This window comes from Planococcus citri, chromosome 3, assembly GCF_950023065.1.
Source record: "Planococcus citri chromosome 3, ihPlaCitr1.1, whole genome shotgun sequence".
NCBI lineage: Eukaryota > Metazoa > Arthropoda > Insecta > Hemiptera > Pseudococcidae > Planococcus > Planococcus citri.
Genome location: NC_088679.1, coordinates 43,400,345 through 43,427,996, shown reverse-complemented (window position 1 = coordinate 43,427,996; position 27,652 = coordinate 43,400,345). Strand labels below are relative to the sequence as shown.

Below are 27,652 nucleotides of genomic sequence, written 5' to 3'. Positions count from 1 at the left end.
GAAGAACCATCGAAAATAAGATACGTCGTATTGTGCAGTTATATTCGATTTTGTTGTACTAAATGATATACCTACACATTAATTTTTTGAAGGGTATGAAAATGAAATAAACTTGAAGATCCAAAATGATAAGAGTTTCACAATTTTTTTCCTGTCTTGTTTACTCTGCTATGTACATCATCAATTAATCATAAATTATCGTTGTATTCAAGTTATGATAGGTAGTATCTAGTATAGGCAGTAAAATATATTTTCAATGCAAAATTCAAGTTTAGAAACCCTTTCCTCAAATTTCAATAATATTGATGAAAATACTTTTTTACGATTTCCTCTTGTACTTCTTCTAAAAACAACCCCTTCTTCAGAAATTGCTAGACTGGTAGGTATTACCATACCAATGATAGGTATGAATTAAGAACGAAGACCTCGAAAATGGGTATTATTTCAATACATTTCTCGTAATTTGAAAAATTCGTAAAAAATTCAAAGAATTATACTTCTCGTTATACCGTCGAAAAAAAAATATGTAGTACCTAATACATATACCTCATTAGAAATCAATTGTGCGCAATTTGGGAATCACCGAATACGCGAATATAAATAATGAAAGCTATACCTTCGTTTAAATTTGTCTACACTTGATATTATTTTCCATTGGGGGGGGGGGGTGGCCTTTTAAAAATTATTATGTTGAATATTCATCTCAACAAGTCTTGAATCTTGATTAAAATTTACTTACTGCTTATCTATCAATGGAAACATTTTTAGAATGTTTCTTTGTAAAGAAACCTCTTGGTTACTCAGTGACTGATTTTACTCTCATAGAGAAGTTCTCGAAAAAATCCCAACCGTCCACACGGAAAATTGAGGATCCTTCGGAGATTCGAATTTTTCAAAATACATAATTCAGAAAACTTCAACTCCATAAATTTGATTCAAAAATCCAATTTCCAGTTATTTATTACAAAAAACTTTGCTTCTAATTTCATTCAAGTTTGGTGCATATAATCATGTTTCGAGGCGCAACTTTACATGAGGGAGAAGAGAAGTATTTTTTGGGGACCCTTTTTCAAAAACATTACGTCATTACTCGGTGTTCAAAACACGATAGTAGTGAAAATATGAAGTAGGTGAGTAGATGGATGGTTCCCGTATAATTAGCCGTCAAATCGCACATTTTGAAATTTCAGAGTATATTTTCAAAAAAATTGACCTCCTAAAACACACCTTTCCTTACTTGTGTTGAAAGTGGCTCTCCATAATGCGTTAATAGTTGAAATTGAGTTGTTTTTTTTAAAAGAAAAAATTGGACATTCGAAAAATATCAACTACCTACTGGTATTTTTTGACCCCTGATTCTTTTTTCCCCAATGGAATTACTTTTTAAAAGTTAGCAATGGGGTTTATTTTGCGTGTTTCTTTAAGTTTTCAAAATAATTATTCGCAAACAAAATCATATCTGAAAAAATTTGAAACGTTAAATTAATGATGAGAGCATTCTTTTTGCATTTTTTTGAAGATTTTAAATGCCTACTTTTATTTTAATTTGTTGGGGAGGAGGGATAAGTGCAATTACCTCAATAGGGTAAAATCGCAGTATAACGAGTATAACCGAAGTTCTCAGTGAGGTTAGAAAAAAAATCCCTTTCACAACGTTTTGAAAAAAGAAAGGGTTACAATATTATCATCAGAGTGATATTTTTATTTATATCAAGGAGGCTGTAATGAAACATTTGATTTTAAAAATCGTTCCAATTTACTAATATTTATTTTCACTTTTTGAAAAATTACGACAAATTTTCAATAGATATTTTTAAAAATTTTAAATACATGACTTAAGTTGGTAGGGAGCTTTTTCATTATTTTTTGCAATGGCAGCTTCTAAATTAGATTTTGTTGAAAATGTACCTAATAAAAAAATTACCTACCTACCTGCATTTTAAGAATTTTTGCTTTTTTCTATTTACTAAAACTGTTCTCTGTTTTACATACCTACCTATGTAGTAGGTATATAGGTACCTAAGATTATTTTTTTGACCCAGGGCTCAGTAATCACTTATCAGTTTTAAGCTGCTTCTTGAATATTTCTGTGAAAAAGTAAAATCAAGTTACAGAAATCGTGACAATCTAGCGTAGATTTCTGGCGCCTCGACCTACTACAAAGATGCTCCGGGAACCAGATACCTGTTCAGGTAACTTATAACACACACGTTTAAAGACTGGTAAAGCTTGACGATTGGTGGTTTTTCGCCATAACAACACGAGTTTATCCAATCGGTGAACAAATATCGAAAGTATTAAAGGGGCGTAATGAAATATTCTTCTTACTAATCGCTGGCTTAACGTATAAACCTGTGTATAGATTTTTATTCTCGAACTAGCGGAATGTGTAAACGGTCATTGTTTCTGATGAATTTGCCTAGTGCTGAGATTACGAGTTTTTATTGAAGTTTTAATCTTCTAGAGTTCAGTGTTTGACGGTGTTTTGTGTGGTGTATTTTATTTTATGTTGGATTGCGAATTAAGAAGTAAGTTTTTCTTTTCATTTTATTTTTTATTCTATACATTTTGACTTATGATGATTGATGAGGCACCGATGTACTGAGTGCCTGCAGTGACTGGGAACTTACTTCTCATTGTGCTTTTATCTATTACCATTGCAGGTATAATGGTTTTTATTTTATTTAAACTGACCTTTTTTTTTTAATTCTCAAGAATTTAATTACTATCACACTTGATGATTATTGCTATAGAGAAACTAAGGATTCATTTTTATATAAGTATATACGTAAAATATCTTTATTGTTCAAAAAAGTGAGTTGAAAGGAAATGCAGAAGAAAATTTTCAGTGAGGGGTAAGAAGTGGTTAGAAAAGGTATTGCTACCCTGTTTTTTTAATTAGTTAAATTTTTTGAAGCTCATCTTTGAATTTGTTTAGACAATGTGACATTTTAAGGATAAGTGCGAGAGAAGGAAAAGTGAGGAAATTATTTCCCCCACCTTTTCTCTTATCAAAAAAAGTCGTTTTGAAATTAATTTTCAAATTTTTCGGGAATTTAATTTTAAACATCTGCTAATCTGCATTGCTTGAAAATCAAATTATGACAAAATTTGATTTTGACTATCAAAAGAAAGTTTTTTGTTTTTAGCCGCTAAAATTCAATTTCCTTGATAGTTATTGACAAAAAAAGATGAGTGGAATTAAAAAAATTGGAGGATGCCTCATCATTAACTGAAAGTCTCTCCGAGCAGTTTTAGGCTCTGGGAAAAGTGGAGCCAAAAAGGGTTCCCATCGTAAAGTAGGTATAAGTAATTTTTTTTTTAAATCACACATAATTTTTCGGGAATGGTTGCGTTCGAAGAAGGTAAAAGCTTTCAATTGGCAGGATTGATTCAAGTTTTTGTGCCTCAGTGCCCCCCAGAAAGCTTAGTGTAAAACAAGAGAGGAATTATTTCAAGAGATTTTAGTTTTGAACGTTGTGAGTCAGATTTGATACCTAAACTGAAAGTCTATTTAAAAAATTTGTCACTTTTTTCCACAGTTTTTAAAAGTTTAATCATTTTTTTCTAAATTTTTAAATGACTCTAAATTTGTAACATATGTACGTAATATCAAAAAACGGTTATTTTTCCAATGTTTTCAAAAGTCTGACATATTGTCAAGAATTCATCGTGATTTTTTTTTTAAAAAAAGATATTTTTTCTCATACAAATTATTGTTACCTACTTGCTTGCTTGGAAAAATGTTTATATCGTAGATGTCTGCTGTATGTTGCAGTGGATCCTCATTCAAGAACACCGCCAATTTTTGTACCTATAGCTCCGTTCATTTGGCCTCCACCGAGTATTTTGTTTTCTTATTCTTCATCACTGTTCCAAAAAAAATATCTAGATGGACTTTTAGACAAAAAGAGCAATTACAACATCGAAAGCCTGTCCAAATGTGAAGTTACAGGTATTTAATTTACCCCTTCTTTATTTAATATTTACCATCTATGTGTATGGATCTTTTTATCCATAGTTATGTGTAATTCAACTGGTAAGTAGGTACCTATTTAAGCAATATTTAGAGAAAATATTTGACTTTGAAGGCAAGCAACATCCAAAAACTTTATATCTAGATAGTATAGACACACTTGGGACAGCAAAGTGTAAGCTTGAAAATTTCTTGTCCAGCTTAAATATGAGTTACATTTCAATTTTTTTACGTGAAAAATTTTAAACCTATTTAGCACATAATATTTTTTGAGTAGTATTTTCATATTTTTGAGAAATAAGTTCCGATTAAAAAGGCCTATAGTACATACGAGGATGACCATTTAATTCGAAGAACCTACCCAGTCATGATTTTTTTAAAACTGCCTAATTTTATTAATAATTTTTTCATAATCTTTTTTTGAAAATTTCATTTAGTTCAACTTCTTTTTTGAAAGTGTTTTTGCCTACTTTTTTGCAATATGCATGGGAAAAGCGTTCCAAATTTTTACATAGGTAAATATTTGAAAAATATTCTGAAAATTTTGCCATCTATAGGCCTATACTTGGTGATAATTTCCAATTTCAACATTCACTTCGAACTGCCGCTCCATCTCTTCATATCCGAGGACGATGTACTTGTATCCTCAGGCAGCTGTTTCCTATTTGTGTCTCGTACACTGACTGCAGTTCACACAAAGTCGCCGACCAACAACCCCGAGTAATTTCCAACATACAATAATCGTAAAAAAAACACACATTTTAATTTACCCGCAATACACTTGTATCAAATGAGAATCTAATAAACTAGCAGATATGTAATGTATAGGTGACTGGGTATACGTTTCCTATAACCCGAAGATTTTACCTATACACCTATAGTTGATGGCATAATGTACCTTCTACATATATGTCCACGTAAAACAAAAAGTCTCCTTCTACCAGCATATGTTCAAAAACATCGTTGTTTCACCTGTCTTTATTCCCTTTGTTTTGTTCCAACCACGTTACCCGGTCGCATCTTTATTTTCTACCCGCGTTGTACATATAAGATAATAACTTACGTTGATTTTTTTTACTCCAGATGACGAGAGACCTTTGAACCTATCTGTTAAGCAGAAAAAATCTAGTGATATATGGTCTCCTGCTGTAATATGTGAACGAGAAGACAATGCTGAGCAAAAGTTACCATTCAAGCAATCAACACAAAATGAGAAAACCTTTCAAGTAAGACTATTGTAAAATTTATTGAAATTGTCCACACTTAGGTATGTTGGCAAAAATACTTTTATTTAACAAAAATTTGTTGTTTTTTTCTCCTCAGTGTAAGCAGTGTGGAAAAATATTCAAACGTTCGTCTACATTATCAACTCATCTGCTAATTCACTCGGATACCAGACCATACCCTTGTGAATTCTGTGGTAAAAGATTTCACCAAAAATCAGACATGAAAAAGCATACCTATATTCACACAGGTAAAATGGATTCGATCAAATTAATTTTAATTAGTGTTGTATTCTCTTTGGCTTGAAAAAACAAGGGAAAAAGAGAGTAAGACTTTTACCCCAGTTTTCAAAGGGTTTTGCTTTTTTTTTTTTTACCAAGTACCTACTATGTCAATGATGAGAAGTACCTACTCTTGAACATGTTTACTTATATGGGTTTTCGTATTATAAATTCAACGTGTAACACTATACAAGGTATGACATGTTTGTTGAAATTTGTAAAGAAACGTTTGGTAATCGAGAACAACTTGAATTTTTTGTAAGGACCTTTTCTTCGTTTGATTATCATTTTAATTTCGATTTCTTACTCAGTAAAATTTGATATAATCTGAAGTGTTTAACGCTACGCGCTACCTATATACGGGTTGAACAGTATTGTGTGTACATAATTTTTTTGTTTATTTGAACTATTCTCAGCGCTATCGAACGGTGTTTCATTTGAATTATTTGGCTCTTGTTCTCGTTTTCAACATTCATCACGTTAACAAATTGAAGTGGTATCTTTACGTACTTGTCTTATGAAACAGAAGTCATACCTAGCTGATTCAATTTCGGTTTTTGATTTTTATACAAGTTGAAATTGAAATTAAAATGAAAGAAAAATGAAATTTCAACATTTAGGCTGATTTAAATATTTTTTGCATAATAGAACCTATCTCATTGTAAATTCTTTTGAATAGGTGCATATAAAATAATAAAATATGATGATTTTCCTTCCGGCCTATTCCCTAGAGTTTTTAAAAATGCCTGTTATTAATTTCGCTCAATGTCTTAATAGCTTAAATTTTGGTAAGAATTTCATAAATTTTTGAAAAATGAATTTTTGAATAAGATTGCGTAAATAGTGTATTGGTTCCTCATAGGTATTAATTTTCTACAAAAAGAGCAAGCATAGAGATAAAAATCTGAAACTAAGTTTATATACTAATGTCTACCCCCCTCCTCCTCCCCCCTCCGAATCTGTCGGCACCATTTTCCAGCCGATTTGGAAGCTCCAGTATAAATTGACTTTTCTTCAGCGTTGTAATCAACTTCGGCAGCTAAAAATTTAATCCTATCATAAGTTCAGTATTCCTAATCGATTAGTGCAGGTGAATCACAAATCCGAGGTGACGAGTTAAAAAGTATATTTTTTTTTACAAGTACACAAAAAAATATCTTTCAAAAAAATTCCGAAGTCGTAAATACGAATTGATTGCCACCGTTTTTAGGCCGATCTGGAGCCTCCAGCGAAAGTTGCCTTCTCTCCAACAATTTCAAATCGCTCACAATGCTGCCCCAAACACAACATAGGTGATTCCATCCACACGACACTCATTTTTTTGTTTCTGTGAAAATGTACCTCGAGTCTGCCATAATTATTGGGGGGGGGGGGGAGTAGTCGATTTTAGAAGGCAAAAGAAGCTTTGAGAAAATTGTTACAAAATTTTCGATTTTGACATTTTTTTATAGGTATTTGAGATTTTTCAATTAAAATTTCCTGAAGTAATAATTGCCCATTGGCACTTTTTGAGATTTTATGAAGTAGGTAGGTATTTATTCAAAATTTACGCCCAAAAATACATCTTTTCTCAATTATGTCGAAAAAGATCGTCAAAAAGTGATTCAACTTGATGTCATTCTTTTGAAATTTGTAGTATTTTAACCATTTGATTTTCTTCATTTTTAAAAATTAAATTAGGTTATTTTAGAAAATTTCAACCCCTATTGTACCCTTAATTTTTTGTTGGGGCGCTGAAATTATAAGCTAGGACCTTATCCCACGGATCCTCTATCAGAAAAATGTATGTATATGACCGATGGACTCCAGTATTTGTTTTTAAGAACTCTTAAAAAGAAAGAATGAGGTAAAGAACCTCAATTAATTGATACAAATGATTTTCACTCCCTACAGAAAAAATTTTTTTTTTTTTTAAATACAAATAATGCTTGCAATACTGAAGTTTGAACCCTTGTTCAGGACCCAAAATTCTTCCCACGTTCTTTTGAAGTTTTGAGATTATAGTGCTCCAACTTTCCAGAAAAATGAAAATGGTCATCCGGCCTGGTTTGATTGTGTGAATACTTTTCTAGAATTGTTCGTTTTCAAATACAGTGACTGTTAAGCTATAGATAGGCACACCAAAAAAATGGGGTGAAAAAAATGACCAAATATCTTGACTACAATAATCCTTTATATTCGTACCTATTTGTAAAACATCTTTTTATGAGAACAAAAACGTAGTTTTGGTCAATTCTTTCAGACAAAAACAAGGGTGAAACAAAATAATTAGTACAAAACAATTGAATCGGTGAGAGCAGGAAGACTAAGTCACATTTTTGCGATTTTTTTCACGGATATGGAGTTTTCGAAGTACGGCGAATCGACTGGTGATGTCAGATTTCTGCAAAACTGCCGGGAAAGTGGTATTTGAGTGCAGAAAAGGGCCGGGTCCACATTGGTGACTTTTTTGTTAAATTTTTTGAATTTTTTGAAAAAACAACTAACATTTTCGAGAAGACCATTTTTTGAAATTTAAGTTCATCTCTGTACTGAAAAAAAACGAAAAAATCAACAACTTCGGCAAAAAGTTTTATACCTCAAGGGGTTTTTGGTCAAGTTAAACGAGATAACAGTCTAAGTGATGTACTTAGATGTAGAATCAAGCCCCATTCGTGCCCAAGCAATTTCAAGAGAAATTTTGGCGATTGAGTGCAGAAAGGGACTAAGTCCCATTTGTTTAGGCAGCAACAGCGCCGGCGCACGTGAATATTTTTTTTTAAAAACTGTGTTAAAAATTGTTTCTTAGGGTCCTCTTTCAATGACCTTAAGTAAGCATGTTTACCAACAATTTTTGATTTTCGAATGAATCAGTTTTTTGTTATTCCTGAAAAATACGAAAATGGACTTAGCCCTTTTCTGTTCTCACCGATTCAATTGATAATTTCCAGCAAGATCGATCATATCATGAAATCAAAAATTATAAATAAATCAATTTTTGAAGCTCATTTGTAATAGGTATAGGTAGGTATGCGATACGCGTGTGTTTAAAACAAAAAGTGAAAATTTGTCGAAGAGGTTTCAAGCAGGTAATGAAACTCATGAAAAATTCACAAAATAGGAATCATGTAAAATGAAAATTATTCCGTATAGGTACGATTGCTGGTGAGTGAACATGAGTAGGTAATTCCAGACAGGACTTGTGTAGGGTATAATTATAAGCCATTAAATCACGCAATTAGTTTTCGTTAGGTTATCAATAATTAAAATGAATTTCGCAGATAAGCGACATCGGTTAAACATGAATAATTCAATCGATGAAAAAACCTCATAAATTCACTACAAAATAAAAAAAAAAATAAAAAATTATACGCTTTTTGGGTGACCATTATGAAGTACGTGTCGTGTCAAAAATTGTAAAAGCTGTTTTTAATATGCACCTCGACCTCTCTAACTCGTCTCTCTTTCTAAAACGTGTACGAACTCATCATCTGTCATCGTATATAATGACAACAATGATAATGTATTAACCCCTAAATTTTCCACGTATAGTTAATGATAATTTGTCTCGAATACCCTATTATTATAAACTGCGTCATGACTATACAGACCAGCGTGTAATCATGTACCCCGCAATTATCATCAGTCGGTTTGCTTTTAATTCGTCAACTTGGAAAATTAATAAATCGCGTAGTCGTTTTATTTTCATATAAATTTCGGGAAGTAATATAGAGTGTCAGTCTGTTAATAATAGCTATAAAGTGGTTCAGTGTTTTCATTGCATGCTTCTTTAACAAAATGATAATCGATCAATTTACCTGTACGTACTGGCGAGTGGATACTTCAATGGTTCTCCTTTTTTTCCCTTTGATAAAGTGTTTACCTAGTACCTACCTATACCTGAATTATGTGATTTTTAAAATTCATTTTCCTTTGCTTTTAATTTCACAGGCGAAAAACCTCATAAATGCGTCATATGTGCGAAAGCCTTCAGCCAATCTTCTAATTTGATAACACACTTGAGAAAACATACCGGCTATCGACCATTTTCCTGCGGTCTATGTGATAAAGCTTTTCAAAGGAAAGTTGACCTTCGAAGACATCGTGAAGGTCAACATCCCGGATCACCTTCTCAGCAATGTCAAATCACTAGTACGACGTCGATTAGTTTTTCAAAATCTGTTCACGTCGAACTGAATTCTTCGAAATGAACGTCATGCTACTCGAATCTGCAAATTGAAAAAAAAAGTATGGTAGATGAGGATGACGTATGAAAAGTAATGAATCATTTCGCATGTCGTTGTGTAGTTTTTCATACTTGTTGTCTGCCAACATTCTTTTTTTTTTAATGTGGAAAAATTACGACATACTGATTTCTAATTACGACTTCTGGTTACCAGCTGTCCAAAGTATCGTTGAATTTTTTTTTCTTCTACTGATTTTCGAAAATCTGTTGCAAGTCTTGACGTTTAGTCTACGGCGGTTGTTGAAAATTCATTTATAATGAAGCATACAGCCGCAAGTTTCTTTTCTTTCTGTTTTTTTGACGTAGAGCAGACACCACGTTTGTTGTTTAATTCGAATAATTATATTGATAAGGTTTGTGTTATTTATCGTTTGTATGTATTTGAATATATGTCATCTTTGTTTCAATATTTGTGTAGTTTTCTTTTCACGATAGAATTTTTCTAATTAAATTCTACAATTTTGTTGGTAGATATTACCTACCTACCTACCTACCTACCTACCTACCTAAGCCTAATAATTTTTTTTTAGTCTGGTTATAAAATTCATTAGTCTTAACGATGTCCCGGGATGAATAAAAGGAAGGTGTTCAGAGACAAAAGAACTTAATTATTTTTTTATTTTTTTTTTCAAAAAACGGTAGGTAATCAATCACTGAAGAAAATTTTTCCACTTTTGGACTAAACTGAAATTTTTGAAAATGCCAACTGGCACAAAAATTTTTGAACCTGACGATGGGGAATCGATAAAGGACCCCAAAATACATCATCCATCAAAATTACAGTTGTTGAAATTCATTTTTCGGTTTCGTGGCGAATTTTTAAAAATTTTAGTTTGGTCCTAAAGTGGGAAAATTTTCTCCAGTGATTTGATTACTTACCTATCGTTTTTTGAAAAAATAAAAATAATTAAAAATTAAAAATCCGCTGGAGGTTCCAGAACGTAATGAAACTATTGCCAATTGACTCGGGAGGTCGAAAATAGAGTATAAAGCAAATTTTAGCTTTCTAGGTCAAAATCCCTCCCCCCTCAGAATATATGCCTAGGTAAAAGGTAGGTAGGCAGGTAAGTATTCTCACCATAAGTAAAGTAATTTTTGGAAGTAGAACCACCTTAAATTATCTATTTTTTTTCTCTTTTTTTTTACAGGTAAACCTTATTTATAATACAGCGATAAGATTTAATAGTTAAACGTCAAGCTATTATTTAAGATCATCACAAAACAAAAATTTAACAAATGACGAAAAATCACAATAATATTTTGTAACCTTGTGTTTTGATTGCGAACCAAAAATAAATACATTTGTATATAGGATAACAGTATGGTACATTTGAAACTCTCGATCATACCACATAATACACGCGGTATAACGTAATTTCGCTGCGAAGCTAAATAAAAATGTTAATTATAAATTGAATGCTTAAAATATAGGCAGTATTTCAAGAGATAAATTCCCTCCCTTGGTAACACTTGGGAGGCGGAGGAGGCTCTGGGATAATAGGACTGTGTAAATTTTCCAACGTAATCTCAACCGTTCTACTTTTACCATCGTATACATCGGATAACATGCTCTGAGTGCAAGTACTCTTATGCGAGGTAATATTTCGCACTTGTAAAACAGATGCGGATTTTGTCTGCGGTGACGATTCGTTCAACTGGTTCAGTACAAAGGAATCGTTTTCCAAGGGATTTTCCATTATTGTGCTATCGATTAAATCAGATTGATTGGATTTTTTGCCCTTTTTTCGACATTTACTTCTGGCGATATTTTCTCGTTGTTGATAAATATTAGCGAATATGAAAATATTCAGCAGAAGTAAGAAACATCCGACAGCAACGGTGATGGTTAAAGCTATCGTGTAGTTTTGATAATGACGATTAACGATTTTACGCAGCAGATTGCTGTTATTTTCGTATACATTGTCGCCGTGTGGTTGGAGTGTAAACGAGGTATTGTAAACGGAGAAATTCGTGCAGTTTGTAGTCATTTCTGTATGATCGATTTTATACAAGTTTGAGGTAGATTTGAAAAACGTGGTTATTTTTGGAGTAGCTGTTGTAGGTACGACGAAATCTACCGTCACAGGAATAGGTTTATTGATAGGTTTGTACGATTGCAGTCTTACTAACCCTAAAACAAAAATAAAATTAATTGTTATTTATACTATGGTGAAACATTTGTACAGGTTTTAGTTCAACATGTCTGCAATGTTATGATAATAGGTTAGAATTTGAATGTTAATGATGCGTTTATTTTTGAGCTGACAATTCGTTCAAGTTTTCTCTTTTTATAGATATGTACCTACAACTTGCAAAAAATAGATATATATGTAATGTACATAAAACACTTAACAGATGTTCGAGTTGCAATATTCAGTAGGTATAGGAAGTATTATCATTATGCATCGGATCTTTTGGTAATATTATTTGCTCTGTTAGTAAATATGCATTCTGTTTTACGATACCTTCAGCAATATGCTTTCCTACATTACTATGGAGTACCTGTAACTTATTTCGCAACGTTGAAATTTTTTATCTTCCATCCCTTAAAGTTGGGGAAATATATAATGGCACGACAGAGAAATATATTGAACGACAGCAAAGTTCAACGACGAAATAGGGTGTTTGCACGACAGCCTTAAATGCACGACGGCATAAGTGATTTGAACGACGAATTTAATAGGTTTTTGAACGACGACCAGTGTAACGACAGAGATATTCACTTTGCACGCCGAAAAAAAGGAATTCCCGACAACATAAAATAACCTGTGAATTTTACGAGACTAGGTTGTTCAAGTACCGTATTGAATTAATTTAAAGTTTCAAAAATCTGCTGAAGGCTTCAGGAATTCTCAAAAAGTCGCTAGAGGCTCCGAAACAACTTGAAATTTGCCTGCAGTACTTCGTAGCGTATTGAAATTGGTTTTTAGAATAAATTTCAGCTTTACAACTCCAATTTGATGGAATTTTGTGAGAATTTCGAGTTTCAAAAATCTGCTGGAGGCTCCAGAACTGCTCAAAACGGGTTGAAACTGTTTCCAATCGATTTGGCATGTCGAAAATAGGGTATATCCCAAATTTCAGCTTTCTTGGTCAATTTGGTATAATTTTGATTTTTTCCCTCATTTTTGGCCTAAATTGGATTTTCAAAAATTCACCAAAAATCAAATAACGCACTTTAGCACTTGAAATTTTGATAGGTGATAAATTTTTGCATGATCTTTCGATCTACCTTTGTAAGGTTTGAAAAATTTCGTGCAAGTCCTATGTTGAAACGCAAAATCTGCAATTTCGGTTGACCTGTCAATCAAAATGGCCGCCATTTGTAAGTAAGGCCAACTTTTTTTTGGGCAAGTTAGCTTTAAAATGTTCCTTAGGAAATCCCCTTTAAGAAAAAAGTTGTCCCGGAGGATCGGCGGGGGGGGGGGTGCAATCACTCCTATTGTCATATGCCGGACTATTAGGGATGCACATTCGACTCAAACTTGTCTCTGTTCCAGAAAAGGCCAAAGCGATTCCTCTAGGTCAAAAATGTAAAAGAGGCCGGCCAAGTAAGGCTAAGAAAGCGTTGCTGAAGCAGTGAAGAAGTAGTAGATGAATGTATTTTGTCCCATAACATATCGACATGATCGATTAATTTTTATATTTTTAAGAAAGAAACACATGTTCGAGATTTCGTCGTTATTTTATACAAGAATGTCGTGCATTTTTTAAAAATCTGTCGTTGACTGCTGTCGGGCGACTTTTTAATTTCCGTCGCTGATTTTTTTATGTTGTCGTGCAATTTTTATATGGTCGCTGAATAAACTTATTTCGTCATTCAACTTTTTTTTGGTCGTTCAATTCTTATGTGGCCGGGCATTATATTACTTCGTCGTGAAAACTACCTTTTTTCGTCGTTGAAACACCCTAAACTGTCGTGCCGATAAATCCCACCCTTAAAGTTGTTGCCTCGAGTGATAAAATAATTCCCTATTCTTATTTTCCCCTTACCTGGAAACAAAGTCACGCCGAAAGCCTTCTTCTAGCCAAAAACAATTTTTAAAAAACACAATTTATCCAGAAAATTCCTAATTTTTACGTCGAGAGTTTTTCTACAAATAAAACATAATTTTTTCAAATAAAAACTTTGCTCACAGGTCTTCATATGTGAGGGCGCATACGGAAAGGGACCTACCGACCAAAAAAAAAAAAAAAAAAAAGTTCTCTGAAATTGTTGTAGGAACTCTGTAAAGGGTTCCTACAACAATTTCAGAGAACTTTTTTTTTTTTTTTTTTTTTGGTCGGTAGGTCCCTTTCCGTATGCGCCCTCACATATGTTAACACCCAAGTACGAAGTCCTCCAAAGTTGGTAAAAAACACGAAAATATGTTATTAAAATCGGTCAGTAATTTTTGTTCAGTTTCTCGTTTCTGTGTCAAAATTCGTTTAGATACCCAATCCCTTTTCAAGAAAAAACTTTTTTCAAGTCCTCTCGTATTTGAATTTTTAAAAAAAAATTATTGACAAAAAATTAAAGTTTATAAAAAATGTAATGAAAATTTTCCATTTCCATTGAAAACTCTTTTAAATGGCGGCCTTTTTGAGAAAAAAAACCTTAGTCCTCCCCAAAAAAGGTTGATAGTCTCTTCATATAACAGCCCTCAAAATCGAAAAATGGGGAAAAAATTGAATAATATTTGTGAAATTGGTAGGTACTTTTTTCTGTAGCAGAATTATTTTAAATTCTCCTCCCCTTCTTCAAAAAAAAACTCCTTGGTCCCCTTAAACAATGTTGGAAAGTCCAATTACAATACAAAACTTTATCAATCAAAAAATAACTACCGTAATTGATCTTTCAGTACACCTAACTAATTATTATTATTTTTAGATAGAAATTTAGGGAGGCTCAAGTTGCACTTTTTCATCAGAAGGAGCAGAATTGAAGCTAAGTACATAAATTAAATAGTGCTTTTTTGATACAGATGGACCAAATCTAAAAATTAGAATATAAAAATGTAAAAATTTATTGTTTTAATTTTAATTTTTTTTTCAAATTTGAAGGGGGCTTCCCGGCATGGCTCAGTTTTACTATGCCCATATCGTTTTAAGCTTACAGTTACCCACTAGTAATAATTAGTCTGTCAATTTTTATCGTATTTGAATAAATTTTGAACACCAACAAAAAAATTGAAATCCATCTTAGAAATCTCATGGATGACCAGAAAATATTAAAATGAATGAGAGAAGGTCCATCTGAAGAGGAAGCAAAATTATGATTCTGATGAGAATTTCAGAGTCCATGTGAATTGTTCAAATGATAATTTTTTTTCATTATTCCCTTCTCTGAATAAGAAAACGAGTCCCATCAATTGATTATGCCCCTTCAATTATGAGAGTTGATAAACTTATTCGCAGGAGTGTACTTCGAATTGCTACATCACAAATAAGTAGTTAGACAACGAGAACGAGAACAGTAACCAAAATACCAGTTTTACGTAGATATACCTAACTTTTTAAACAGAAATACTCGTACGTTTAATTATTACCGTCATAATACTGAGGAGATTGTTCTTTGAAATGATGATGTTGCATAGAAAACTCGGTAAAGCCAGGCCGATGTAACTGTGGTATCAAATTCAACCATATTGACATTTTGTGTCCTCGATAATGGTTTTTAACAACCGGTTTGTGACCTAGAATGTAAAAAAAAATTCAAAACAATTTTTGAGCCAGCTACGAATTTAACACGTACGTTGTACGTAATTTTTTAAATGTAAATACCTAATTCTAAATAGAGTTGGTTCACCGTATCGTACATATTCCAAACTGGATAATTTGTGTTTTCTTCTGCTTTGTCATCAGATGACCCATTAGGATCGCTTGAAAGTAAAATAAACGAGCAAATTAATACCTACTAAATACCCTTGGGAAAAGCGCAATAAATTGAGTAAATCGTCCGGATACTCTTACCCTTTTTTGATGAAATTTGATATATAATGGATAACGGTCACAGATAATTGGCTATCTTGATGGCTGAAATTTTTCCTCCACAGTTGATTAGAACCAGATACAGGAAATCCAAAAATGAACGGAAGATCGTCGCCTTTAATACTTCCAGTTTTCTAAAAAAAAAAGTGAAAAAATTTATATAGGTAGTTAGTAATTTAGTTAAATATTGGTAACTGTAAAATTATAATTTTTGTACCTGTGGAAATTCGCTGTCATCCATATGATGAGAAAAGTGGAAGAAAAACGTGCGACCTCCTTGAACGCTGTGCAAAAATCCAACTTTTAGTAAATAAGATGAAGTATGGCCATCGCTGAGTATATCCACTGTGCTATCTCGTATACTGAACGGATTTTGTGCCGGTCTCACCCAATCCGTGTATTCGTTTTTAATAGCCGCGAAGATTTCATTCAAATGGAAATAATAACAATTTCTTACAAACGTTCTCAACATTCGATCACGTTTCGCTTCGGTGAAACCGAATTCCAAATCTTGGGCACAAAAATCCGGATAAGATTCGATACTAGTTAGACCGAATAATAAATCACGTTCGGCGAAATTGGCGAAACTAAAGCCGTGATTTTTCTTATTGTTTTTTGATAGCACAGCCATATCCATCATTAGTGCATCATTGGCAACGTTATTGAATAATACGCTTCTGTCGATGAAAGGAGCGAAACCAGCAAGGAATCGTGGTGGTTCGACGTTGACGTTCATTAATTCGGGTAATTTTTTCAAACGTAAACACGGTGCCATGTCTTCTTCGGCTAGGTCTCCGTGGCAGTTAGTTTGTTCGGCTACTTTGCGTTTAATCATAAGTGGATCTTTTTGTAGGGCCCACGGGCTCAAGGCAGAACCACTCAGTAAAATGACGCGATGAAGAAGTTCTGTAATAGAAATTATGACAAATTAGTTATCAGTTACATTGCAAATACCTTTTTATACGAGTAAGTTGCGAGTTAACATCTATGTAATATGTACATTGCACTCGTTAAATAGGCTATGAGTCTTATATGTAAATTACACTGGAATCCCAATTGCTCCATTTACAGAGGGGAGCATTGGAAGGGAAAGAAGGGTCGATTAACCAGTATCAAAGCACAAAAATATCACTTTAAAATAATGTTTCTGTTTCTAGTAATATCTTTCGGAATTATTACGCTAGTTCCTGTATTTAATTCATGTTGAAATACCTTATATGTATATGATCTCATGCAACTGGAGTCAGATTCGTTTTTCTTTACCAACATCTTTATAAAAAAAAAAATCAATACAGAAAAATATACTCGAATCGCGTCGCATCGGAGAACGGAATCATTTACATTATATTATTGAGTACACTGACATATGTTACGAATCATTCATAATTTCATAGGCTTTTGCCTAGATATATGCAAATGTATCCTATTTTATGAGGAAAAACCTCCCAACGGCGAACTTCACATTCAAGCATGAAAAATTCAATTTCTACAAACGTACTTCGTCAATCTTGTCAATATTTTAAAGTTACTAACATCACGCAAAACTAGCATGAATTTTTTAAAAAAAAAATCAGATCGATATTGTTTCCTGTTGCGAATAAAATGACGTAGGTAAGTATATAGATATGAGATATTCTGACACATAAACTACGCACTTATGAGTAAATATAGGTACGTATATAAGAGTAATATAACAGGTACATACATATCCACTCAATAATAATGTAACCATCAAAAGAACTGCGTACCTTTTGTGGTAGGAGAAGCAGCTATAAAATTAGCTAAAGCAGCTCCTGTACCATGACCCATAATCGTTATTCTGTCAGGATCTCCTCCAAACGCAGACAGATTTTCTTTCAACCAGTGTAGTCCTGCTACGATGTCCATTAAGCCATAATTTCCCTGAGAGCTATTTGTGGTACCAGTTTTTAGAAAACCTGAAAAAAATGTATGTGCGTTAACTTTCATTTTGTAATAATACTCGTACATTATTTTACTGTCTATTGTCTAATTCAATTTATTTGCTTATGTATGGATATAGGTGTAAAGTGCACTTATAATATGTAGATTGACAAGATAATCTTATCCTAAAATCTTGAAATTTCAATGTCTAATGCTGAGAGAAAAATTTGCAACTTTGAAATGAACTTTGCAGACGATCTTTGAATTATTAATAGAAATTGAATTTTTTCATATGAAAGTTCCTTTGTGTAGAAAATAGTGTGAAATAAGTTGCCTATTCAGTTTGCCGTAAAAACGAAATTCATGAACGTATTTTTAAATTTGTGTAAAATAAGTTGCCTACTCAGTTTGCCGTAAATACGCAGAAACTTATTAGCTTGATTTACAGATAAAAATATGAATGTTTTTAATTGATTTTTATGCACCTATGTAATTCTGTTGAAAAGGGATGGAATTAAAATGGAATAAAATGTGTTATTTTTAGAGAATTTTTTTCAGCAATAAGAACCAATTACGTATTTCTAGGAATCACGCTAATATTATTAAGGACCTTTGAAAGCAGTTCAGAATTCATTTAAAATTAAAAATTTGTGTTTCCAGGGGAACAAAGGCAACGAAGCTTAGCTCATCATTTTCGCAGCATATACTTGAAGGTTAGACCGATGTTTTCAATCTCTTATTTAATATGTACTAACGAGGAAATGGTTAAAAAAGTTCTTGATTTTCGAAAAGGTGTTTCCAAAAAGAAAGTTGTACCGATGCATAGGGGTTTTCAAAAATTACAACACGTATTTTTTCTCTAAGTAAAGTTCAAACGGGATACGTACTTAAAGATAAATCAAAAGAGTTTTAACGAGCCAATAATTTTAAAACTAATTTCTAATCCGCAAGAAAGATAAAGATACAAAAAAAAAGTTTCAAATAAAAGTTGTTAAGCCGATATTGAAAATCGATACTTTTAAATCTCAGTTTTTTCCCTGTTTTTAAAGTCTGTACAATGAAGAGGAGAAATTATATTGAAAAATTGATATCACTTTTCACCAAACTCATTCAAAAATGCTCTTTACTGCTTACCGAAAAGAAAAAAAAACTGTGAAAATGAACTTTTGCCTTTGTTCATGGTTATCTTGTTATAGTGATTTTCTTTTTTTTTTATATATTCCAACTTTTCCAGGAATATAAAGTATCGAACTTTAAAAAAATTATTGACCGTCAGCATGTAATTAAAACATCAGAACTTAAAAAAAAAAGGGTTTAGCCGAGCACTGATTTTCGAGAAAATAAAGTAAAGTGGAACATACACAATAGTACACTAATGACTCTCACATTGCATTGTAGACTCTCTCCGCTCCTCCAAAAATTCTTTTCAACACAATCATACATCTCTCGGTGACTTAATGAAGAAGATGAATTATTATAGTTTTGTACATGTGTGGTTAGTTACATGAAATTATTCCAACTTATCGCGATTCTATGTTAATGGTCAACTTTGGTAGGTACCTACTAAAAAACGGCAAAATTTGCACGGTACGGGGAGGAGAAGATTTAATACATGTTCTTATCGTGAAGAACACTTTTTACTGATGAAAAGAAACAATTTAATTTTCTATACCTCTTCAGTCTTCACTGCACTGATCGAAGAATAAAATTTACAAAATAGATGCTGGAATTACTTACCTAATATTCCTAATCTATAGTTGATGGTAACTACAATAACGTTTCCATAGCTGGCCAATGCTGAGCCATCATATGGATTGCCAGCATTCCATTCGTACGATTCGCCATGAATGAATAAAACCGTAGGAATTAATCCTACTTCATTTGACGAAGCTGAAATTCGTAAATGACACATTAATACGTAGGTACTATGAAAATAAATTAATTATGAGTAAGAAATCGAATTTGAATTCTCATCCATGAGAAGTCGACTTTCTTCGATTTTAATCATCATTGTCTACAGAATTCAAGTAGATTCGATGGATTAGAGGATATACTAAATTGATTCGACATATTATTGCTCCTGGCGCAAAACCCGCCACATCATCTCAATCATTTGAAAGGTATACACAAGAGATCCAATCGAGCTGGCATATTTATTTTAAAACTAGATGAAGCCAAATTGAATGTGCATAGTCTAAACACCCCATAAGCAAAATTCAAGTTGATTTTTTCATAGAATAAAATTTCTTCAAACGAAACGAACCTCATAATGAATAATTTTGATTAAAACATCACAACCAGTATAAAAAAAATGTAAAAAAAAAAAGAGTTTCAACTCACCTACAGTTTTAGGTACATAGATATTGAGATAAAGGCAATCTTCGCTCTGATTTGACAACATCGGTAATAGTTTTTCCAAATAAACGAGACGACCTCTCGGTATCTTCAACAGCGCTTCGGTACGATTCGATATATCTGGCAGTTTCTGAGGACAAACCGGTGAGAAGGTATCGGCGAGTTTGATATTTTGCCACGACGATGGTATAACTGGTGGCATGTAGCGTAACGATTCCAACGGCGGAGTGGCATATGGGATGCCGAAGAATGCTTCAACTTGAAGGTTTTGCTTGAAAATACCACGTATTGGTCCATACTTGGTACGAACAACTCTGGTACTGTATTGGTGTACGATGAAGGTTTGGCATTCGTATAAACTGCCATACAGAAGGAATATTAACCATGTCAAGTTGACGCGTAACGTGAAATAGCAATACGGCGATAGTTGTTCTTGCATTATGGATCAACATGGATGACAGGCGACTCTGTCACCCATTATTGTAGTTATCTAACCCATGGTATTTTAGTTTTACAATCATTTACTACAGAGTTTCCGTATATTTCGGGCAACGACAAAATGATACGTCTAAATACATATAGTACGGCTATATTTTTTTTGTCCTCCTTCCTTCTGTCTTCGTCCTACACTTTCTATCCACGAGATCACTCTCTAAATACCTGAGCTTTAGCTACCTGTAACAAAATATGTTTTTTCATTAAAACGTCAAAAAGTTTGAAAGCTTAAAAAACTTTTGCTAGGATATAGTTTTGAAAAGTTTTTACTCAATTAACTTTCGTAACTAAAATGCCTACTTTTGTATTATACCAGTTTATTAAATCACGTGAAGTAGGTGTACCTTTAAGTACATAAGTATTTAATACCAAAAATTAAAATCATATTTTCCACAAAACGCAACAAATGGAAAAAATATGTATGGAATTTTTTGATTCAATGGCACGAAAGCAATGTTGTTATAATATGTAATTAAGCTACCTACGTACTACGGTACGTATTTGATTTCAAGCGTATTGAATATTTTTTTTGCTCTTTTTGCGCTTGACTGTACTGTTTAGTGCTTTGCTGCGAGGTAGGCCTACCTACCCAATTAAAAAATAATTTTTTTCCCCACTTTTGTAAGTCAATTTAATTCTACTTTTACACTTAATACTTTCAACTTTTACAGAGTTATAATTAGCGAACACTGACACCTGCGAAAAGGCTGTTTTCAAAGAATTAGTTAATTTGTAGCATTCGAGTATTTTTTTTTTTTTTTAATGTGAAGGAGAGAGAGAGATACAAACGCATAGAGTAGAGCATAATTTTTCAAAGCCACGAGTTTCACAAACGCGTACTTACTACTCGTACTTACATTTCATAAAACGTCTACCTCTTTCTAATTAAATCAATTATGGAAATATGCAACGTGCATTTCTTTATTCAGACGTTAAGTAGGTAATCAAAAAAATTTCAACCAGTGCTCTCAAATATTTTTGAAAAAGAGGTAATTCAAGAGGCTCAGTTTCAATTTCAATGATAGTTTAATTGTAGCCCTAGCATAACTCTTTTAACCATCATTTCAGCTGTTTAAATTGATTTAAGAGTAAGGGCACCAATTATGGACCAGTCCGCAATATGGACCAGCGCCCGTTCTCATTGGTAATTAGCGCAATCTGTCAGGAAAAAATGTATTCTGATGTATTTTTCACCAAAAAAACGAATGAGACAAAAATTACAACTGTAATGTCAAAACTCGCTGAGAAATTTACAAAAAACTGTTTTGAGACACTGAAAATTTTTTTAGTGTGTTTTTCAACTTTTATTAAAATTTAAAATATATATGTGGTGTAATTTTCTAAACGTCATTGATGTTTATAATACCAAAAAAGGATGTAGTTTCTGCTGGAGTGATCAGTTTTTGCTAAAAATGAGGGTATGTACAGAAATTTTTGGTGCAAAGTTTTTTTTATGGGGTGCGCTAATATGGACCACCTGTGATATTGAATTTTTTACTCATTTTTTACAGCCGCTGAAAAGGGGAATGCTTGAAATAATTTTATTTGTTCATTTCTAGTAATAAATATGATGTTTTGAAACGTAAAAATATGTTTATTTTGAAATTATTCTTTAGGTGGTCCATATTAGGCATACAAAATTTTGAGCTGTCATTTTGACACTCGTCATTCAACAATTTAAAAAAAATATTCAAAATTAACCTGAACTGCTTAGAATAAGTTTTTTTGTTCATTTCTACAAATAAATATGTCCTTTTGAAAAATGTGAAAGTATGTTTATTTTGAAATTTTATAGGTGGTCCATATTAGGCGTCCAAAATTTCGAACTGTCATTTTGACACTCATCACGCAACAATAAAAAAAACATACTTAAAGTTGACCTTCACCCCTGAAGTTTTGTACAATGTTAGTGGAAGGATGGAACTTCATTTTAAGCCTTTGTGGAGGTTTCTACCCCCTACAGTTTTCAAATTTTCAAATGGCAATCTTCCAAAAAAAAGTGGTCCATATTTGGTGCCTCTACCTTTATTTGATGTTTGGCAAATTTTTTGAAATTCAAAAATTCGTAATTTTTCATTGACTTAAAATAATTTTTAGCAAAAATTTTATCTGTATTTACTTTTTTTGGCAAGCTACTCGTCAAAAAAATAAAAGGGAAGGTGGATAGGGAAAATTCGTTTGAAGGGGATTATTATAATGTACTAATACCTTAACTTATTTGTGGAGTACTGACGCGATCTAGCATAAGAATAATGAGTACTTTTAACTGAATCATAGAATTCTCCATTTAAAAATTAAAAAAAAAATTGTTTTACAGAAAACCAGTAACCGATTGGTACCTTCCAATCAATTGCTGGCCTCCGTTTCAACCTGCTATCATATCATCTTTGATTCAAAGGTACTCAGATGTTAATAGATTTGCATAACCAGTTCGCCGTAAATAACTACAGTAACTTTACAATGAGACTTGTATGTAGTCGGATTCTCCGATTTAGCTTGATTCGTTCACGGATTTTTTCCACGATCTAGTGAAATAACCGCAATTTTCACACCAATCCTTTCACGAAAAGGGAGGAGAAGCTCGTGTGTAATTTTTCTGCATTAGGTACCTAGCAATTTTCCCCAAAACTGCCAAATTTTAAAGATACGAGGACCGTTTAGAAAGTAACGATCTCACGTTTATAAATCGACCAAAAATTAACGTATCCAACTGGGTGAGATCTCTATGAACGCGCCGAAGTCATACCTTTACGATGAGACCTTTCTCAGCACGATTCAGAATGTAAAACTTATGACCAGATGAGATTTTCAGCTGCCGAAATTAACTCCGACGCTTTCTGGAGTGATTTGAAATTGAGGGGTTCCATACAATTCTGAATATATTTAAAATTATTTTTTTTATTAATTCCACCATATTCAGTGATATTGAAGATGTGTTCTTCCATGAAAAAAAAAAAACGAATTGGGAAATGTTTGCTTACAGAAAAAATTGTAAGTCCAAGTATTTGAACTTGTAAAAATCAGTGAAAAAAAATTAATCTATTAGGGCTCTTTTCCATGAAGCTCCTCAATTACTAAAGAAAAGTCAACTTTGAGGGTCCAGATTGGCTCGAAAATGGTAGAAATCGATTAGGGGGAGCGGGTTGACTTTAGGACGCAGATTAAGTTTTGAATAGGTAATTTGTCGCAGACGCCATCTTGGATTTTTGATTCAAATGGTACTCAAATTGATTTGAAATATCAAACTTATGACAGGATTACATTTTCAGCTGGTGAAGTTGTTACCTACACCTTGTGGAGTGATTTGAATACAATTCTGTAAAAAGGTCAGTTTTTGCTGGAGGCTCCACAGTCCACATTAGCTCAGAAATGGTGGCAATCGATTGACAGGTGAAGGTGACCCAGGGTTGGCTCAAGCTCATAAATCGATTTACAAATGTTCATCTCTACATTTACTCTTTGCGAAAAATTAATCAATGGGCTACTTCCTTCAATTTCAAAAGTTCCCCAAAAATCAAAAAATATAATCAACTTTGGCGGCTCAAAATTTAGCTCTGAGGTTTTGGTGCCGCGTTCTATACTTTTTCAGTGAGCCCAATTTCAGTTCAATCGGAGTTGTCGGGTTGCAAGGTAGAAATAAGGCTATTTGATGTTATTTAATGGTGAGATCTTTGCAAAAAAAAAACCTGTATGAAATATGGTCGCATTACAACTTTACTATACTATGCGATTAACGACGATTAATAAATTTTCAAACTAATCCAAATTTTCGAAACCATAGTCCACGTAGAACTCACGGTGCCCATTTTTTACTCTTGAAATAACTTTAAAACTTTTTTAATTAATTAAAGTTTCGACTTTCGATAAAAAAAAAAGTGCTGCGTGGCATAAAAAATTGGAAATATTCTATGTCACCATCATCTAACAAGACGCGGAAAAAAAATGATGAAAATAGGTACAAATTAATAGGGAAATGATGATTTCAAATATGATGAAGGTTTGAAATGAAACGGGTCGGACATTCAGTGAGAGGAATTGATCGTTTCGGGGTACAATTTAGAATGCAAAATCTCCATCTAGTTAGGAAGGTTTTATTGAAACGGCGAAATTTTGTCACTTTGCCATTATGGATAGGTACCTCGTGCGGATATTATAATATCAATTTAGAACATTACATCAACAAGCTTTCGCGTCTCGTAGAAAGTTCAATTATACGAGCGACCTTTTGTAAATTGACGATTAAGTAGGAGAGATGAATCTTTTACCTACGTGTGAATTTATGTTAACTATACGCACTATACTAACTCTGCTTGTATACTCGTATTTCAACGTAGGTAGCAGGTATAGCAGGTAGCTAGGCAGTAGGTAATATGTAACAGATTATTCATGTAGGCACCGGGTACATCTCTATTTCGAAATGTTCGACTTTCCGAAAGCAGTCTATACGTAGGTATACGAGGTTTAATTAGTTTTTGCACTATGAATTGCGAATAAACTCGGCTAAGGTGATTTAAAGAGATTCTCTGGTATTGTTTCGTAATGATTTTGAACTTGTATATTGTTAATGAAAATATTGCGCCATTATTTAGAACTGCGGAGTTTGAGTTTCTCGTCTTTGCTATGCACATACAACAACAGCAGCCGGCTCGGCTTATTTCGCGTTTATAAACAAATCGTAAACATAACTATTATTACGGCGTATTCTCGGCTACACACTCTGTCTAATTGATGAAATTGTTCAAACAAAATTCTTTATACTCGTAGCAAACCTCATCTAAATAAATTTTACGTCGAGTGCTTCACTTGCACTATCTTCCCTTCGCAAACTAGTCGAAACTACACCACTTCGTTTGCCAGCATTATTTTACAACACAAATTAAAATTCTTGCTAACTTCTCGATACCCTACAGCTTAATTTCACCACCGCACCGTTCACAATTCCCCCTCTTCCCTCGTTGTCGTCAAATCGTCGTTGTTACAAACAAAAATTTTGTTTCCAACAATCATTTTGTAGAAAAATTTGCCAGAAATTCTCGGAAATTTCAATTATCTCTGTTATTGGTATCACGAAAACAAAAAATCAGATTTAAAAAAAAATCAAAACACGAATAACTCGATTGATAGCGAGTGAGTAGGTAGGTAGATAGGTAGGTAGGTAGGTACCTATCTGATGTTATATAAAACCTTATTTTATAAGTCGGTAGCCCAAAGCGTCGTCAATGGTAAGAATTTTACACAAGGAAAAGCTCCGATTTCATTATTCTTTTCCCTCTGCCACTTTAGATGCAGATCGATATCCTAAAATAATTGAAATTTAATTCCATAAAAAAAAAAGAGCAATATGATTTTATGAGGCAATGAAGAAGATCGGTTAGCAAGTGTATCTTCCACTTTTTTGTCGAAAAAAAAATAAATGAATAATAAAATAAGCTTAATGTAAAACTTTGAACATTTAAAATGAATAAAAACCCCTCTCATTTTTTGGCCATCGTAAACAAGCCATTTTTTATAATCGAGTTTTTTTTCCTTGCCAAACGACACTAATTCCCTTAAAATACAACTTTGCGAACCAATTCTTTTAATTATAAGTTTGTGAAAAAATGCTGGTCAGTTTTCAAACAACTTTTGAGCTTTTATGAATAAATTTTCGACGTGGAACTGAATTTTAATTTGCTTAAGTAACGAGACTCTCGTATTCGGTACAATGAAGGTTTTTTCGAAAAATAATCAAAACTATCTCGATACAAAAAAAAAAATAGGGAAAAAAAGAAAAGAAAATGAGAGAGAAAAACCCATCACACACGCTGTCAATTTTTTCTGAAGGAAACGTACGATGCTGGGACGATTTAACGGATTGTACGGTGTTTACATTGGAAATCGTATCGTTATCTATCAATCATTGTTGACACCAGGTTCAAGTAAATACTAGTTTTTCATTTTGAAAAAACCCTACACTAGAATATTTTTGTAGAAAAAAAAAAAGAAATTCTATCGGCGATCTTTCGAAAAGGGCGTGTATTTCACGAAAGCTATGTAGAAAAAAATTCACTTCGTCGTTTTAAGAGTGGTTTTTTGTACTAACAAAGCATTTGATGCAGAAAAAAAATCGAGGACACTTGACTTCACGTAGTTTTTTACTTAGATATGCAACCTGCTATGTTCATCTTGCGAATTCAATTCGTGGATTTTCTGACATTTCAGCTAACGTTACTCGTAAATTGACTTCTTTAAAATGTGAGATAAGTTGGATAATTTCACAAAGACTTTTTTCTGACCATTCGGATGTAATAAGATATTTAACAGTAAGAAAAAAAATGCTTATAATTAAGCTTAGATTATATTAACAATACCACACGAAATGAATATTCACTCCACTGTTTCTCGATAAAATGTACACAGTACAAATGGTACAAGATTAATTTATGACATAATCGTTGATTTGAAAAAGAAAGTCTCTCTTAATACGTTTTATAACGTATTAAGTGGAAAAATAACCAAACATCAACCCAAACATTAAAAGATACCAAGGCAAATAAGTATGTAATGCTATTGTACTATCGCGGATACTTACGTCATTATTATAACGTCGTATACAAATCTATTAATGCACGTTGTTTATGGAAAGAGAGAAAAAACACATATTACAAAACAAATAATTCAAAATGATCTTATACTCGATGTAGGACATACATTCGAATATCACTAATTCGTCAAATACAAATACTATTCGGACGAATTCGGCTATTTTCGTGACATTACAGTGCGCAGCTTTGCGAAAACACCAAATGTGGGATTGATTTTTTCAAATGCCCTATCGCTGCGTAGGAGAAATGGAAATTCTTATCATTACTCAAACGGTAGCCGTATTCATTACACAAATTTCGCCGCTCAATTGTCGAAATTTTCAGCCACAGATAAAGCTACTTACGATAGGTACTTGGTTTTATAACCTTTGAGAACTGGGCAGGGTTATAAATATGATTGAATTTTTGATTCGAATAACGTTTCGTAAACGTGAATGGAAAAACTATCAGAGCTGCTTTACAAAGTACCTACCTACGAGTATAAGATGTTACTTTTTTTTTTTCGTTGGTTGTTCACAGCAAAGAAGAAAGCTTATTAGAGATACCTATATACTTGGCTGTTTGATGTGTTAGGAGACGTTTTCTCTCTTAATCGTAATAATAGACCCATTATATGTTTTTGACACAAAACTTCTTCAAA

General features: G+C 32.8%; 2 protein-coding genes across 2 annotated transcripts; one reads left to right on the top strand and one right to left on the bottom strand.

The window, feature by feature from the left end:
- Positions 1 to 2,339: 2,339 nt before the first annotated feature.
- On the top strand, positions 2,340 to 10,115 carry LOC135839768 (zinc finger protein GFI1 homolog pag-3-like). The gene is made up of 5 exons (XM_065355963.1): positions 2,340 to 2,528; positions 3,779 to 3,955; positions 5,060 to 5,202; positions 5,300 to 5,450; positions 9,412 to 10,115. Exons 1-5 carry the CDS (start codon positions 2,507 to 2,509, stop codon positions 9,669 to 9,671), a joined length of 753 nt encoding a protein of 250 aa, XP_065212035.1. The 5' UTR covers positions 2,340 to 2,506; the 3' UTR covers positions 9,672 to 10,115.
- Positions 10,116 to 10,808: 693 nt separating this feature from the next.
- On the bottom strand, positions 10,809 to 27,152 carry LOC135839764 (neuroligin-1-like). The gene is made up of 9 exons (XM_065355959.1): positions 27,000 to 27,152; positions 19,919 to 20,608; positions 19,316 to 19,468; positions 17,425 to 17,613; positions 15,894 to 16,582; positions 15,659 to 15,810; positions 15,470 to 15,567; positions 15,235 to 15,381; positions 10,809 to 11,837 (listed from the first exon to the last, which is right to left on the bottom strand). The coding sequence occupies exons 2-9, from the start codon at positions 20,370 to 20,372 to the stop codon at positions 11,146 to 11,148; spliced, it is 2,574 nt and encodes an 857-aa protein (XP_065212031.1). The 5' UTR covers positions 20,373 to 20,608; positions 27,000 to 27,152; the 3' UTR covers positions 10,809 to 11,145.
- Between the last annotated feature and the right edge of the window lie 500 nt (positions 27,153 to 27,652).

Bases quoted from the DNA above. Each gene is read 5' to 3' on its own strand.
- LOC135839768 (XM_065355963.1), top strand. From the start codon at position 2,507: ATGTTGGATTGCGAATTAAGAA. The intron at 2,529-3,778 runs GTAAGTTTTTCT...TGTATGTTGCAG, and splicing joins GTTGGATTGCGAATTAAGAA to TGGATCCTCATTCAAGAACA. The intron at 5,203-5,299 runs GTAAGACTATTG...TTTTCTCCTCAG, and splicing joins AAAATGAGAAAACCTTTCAA to TGTAAGCAGTGTGGAAAAAT.
- LOC135839764 (XM_065355959.1), bottom strand. From the start codon at position 20,372: ATGCAAGAACAACTATCGCCGTATTGCTATTTCACGTTACGCGTCAAC. The intron at 16,583-17,424 runs GTACGCAGTTCT...TTTCTATTACAG, and splicing joins TGCTTCTCCTACCACAAAAG to AACTTCTTCATCGCGTCATT. The intron at 15,382-15,469 runs GTATTTACATTT...TTTACATTCTAG, and splicing joins CCAACTCTATTTAGAATTAG to GTCACAAACCGGTTGTTAAA.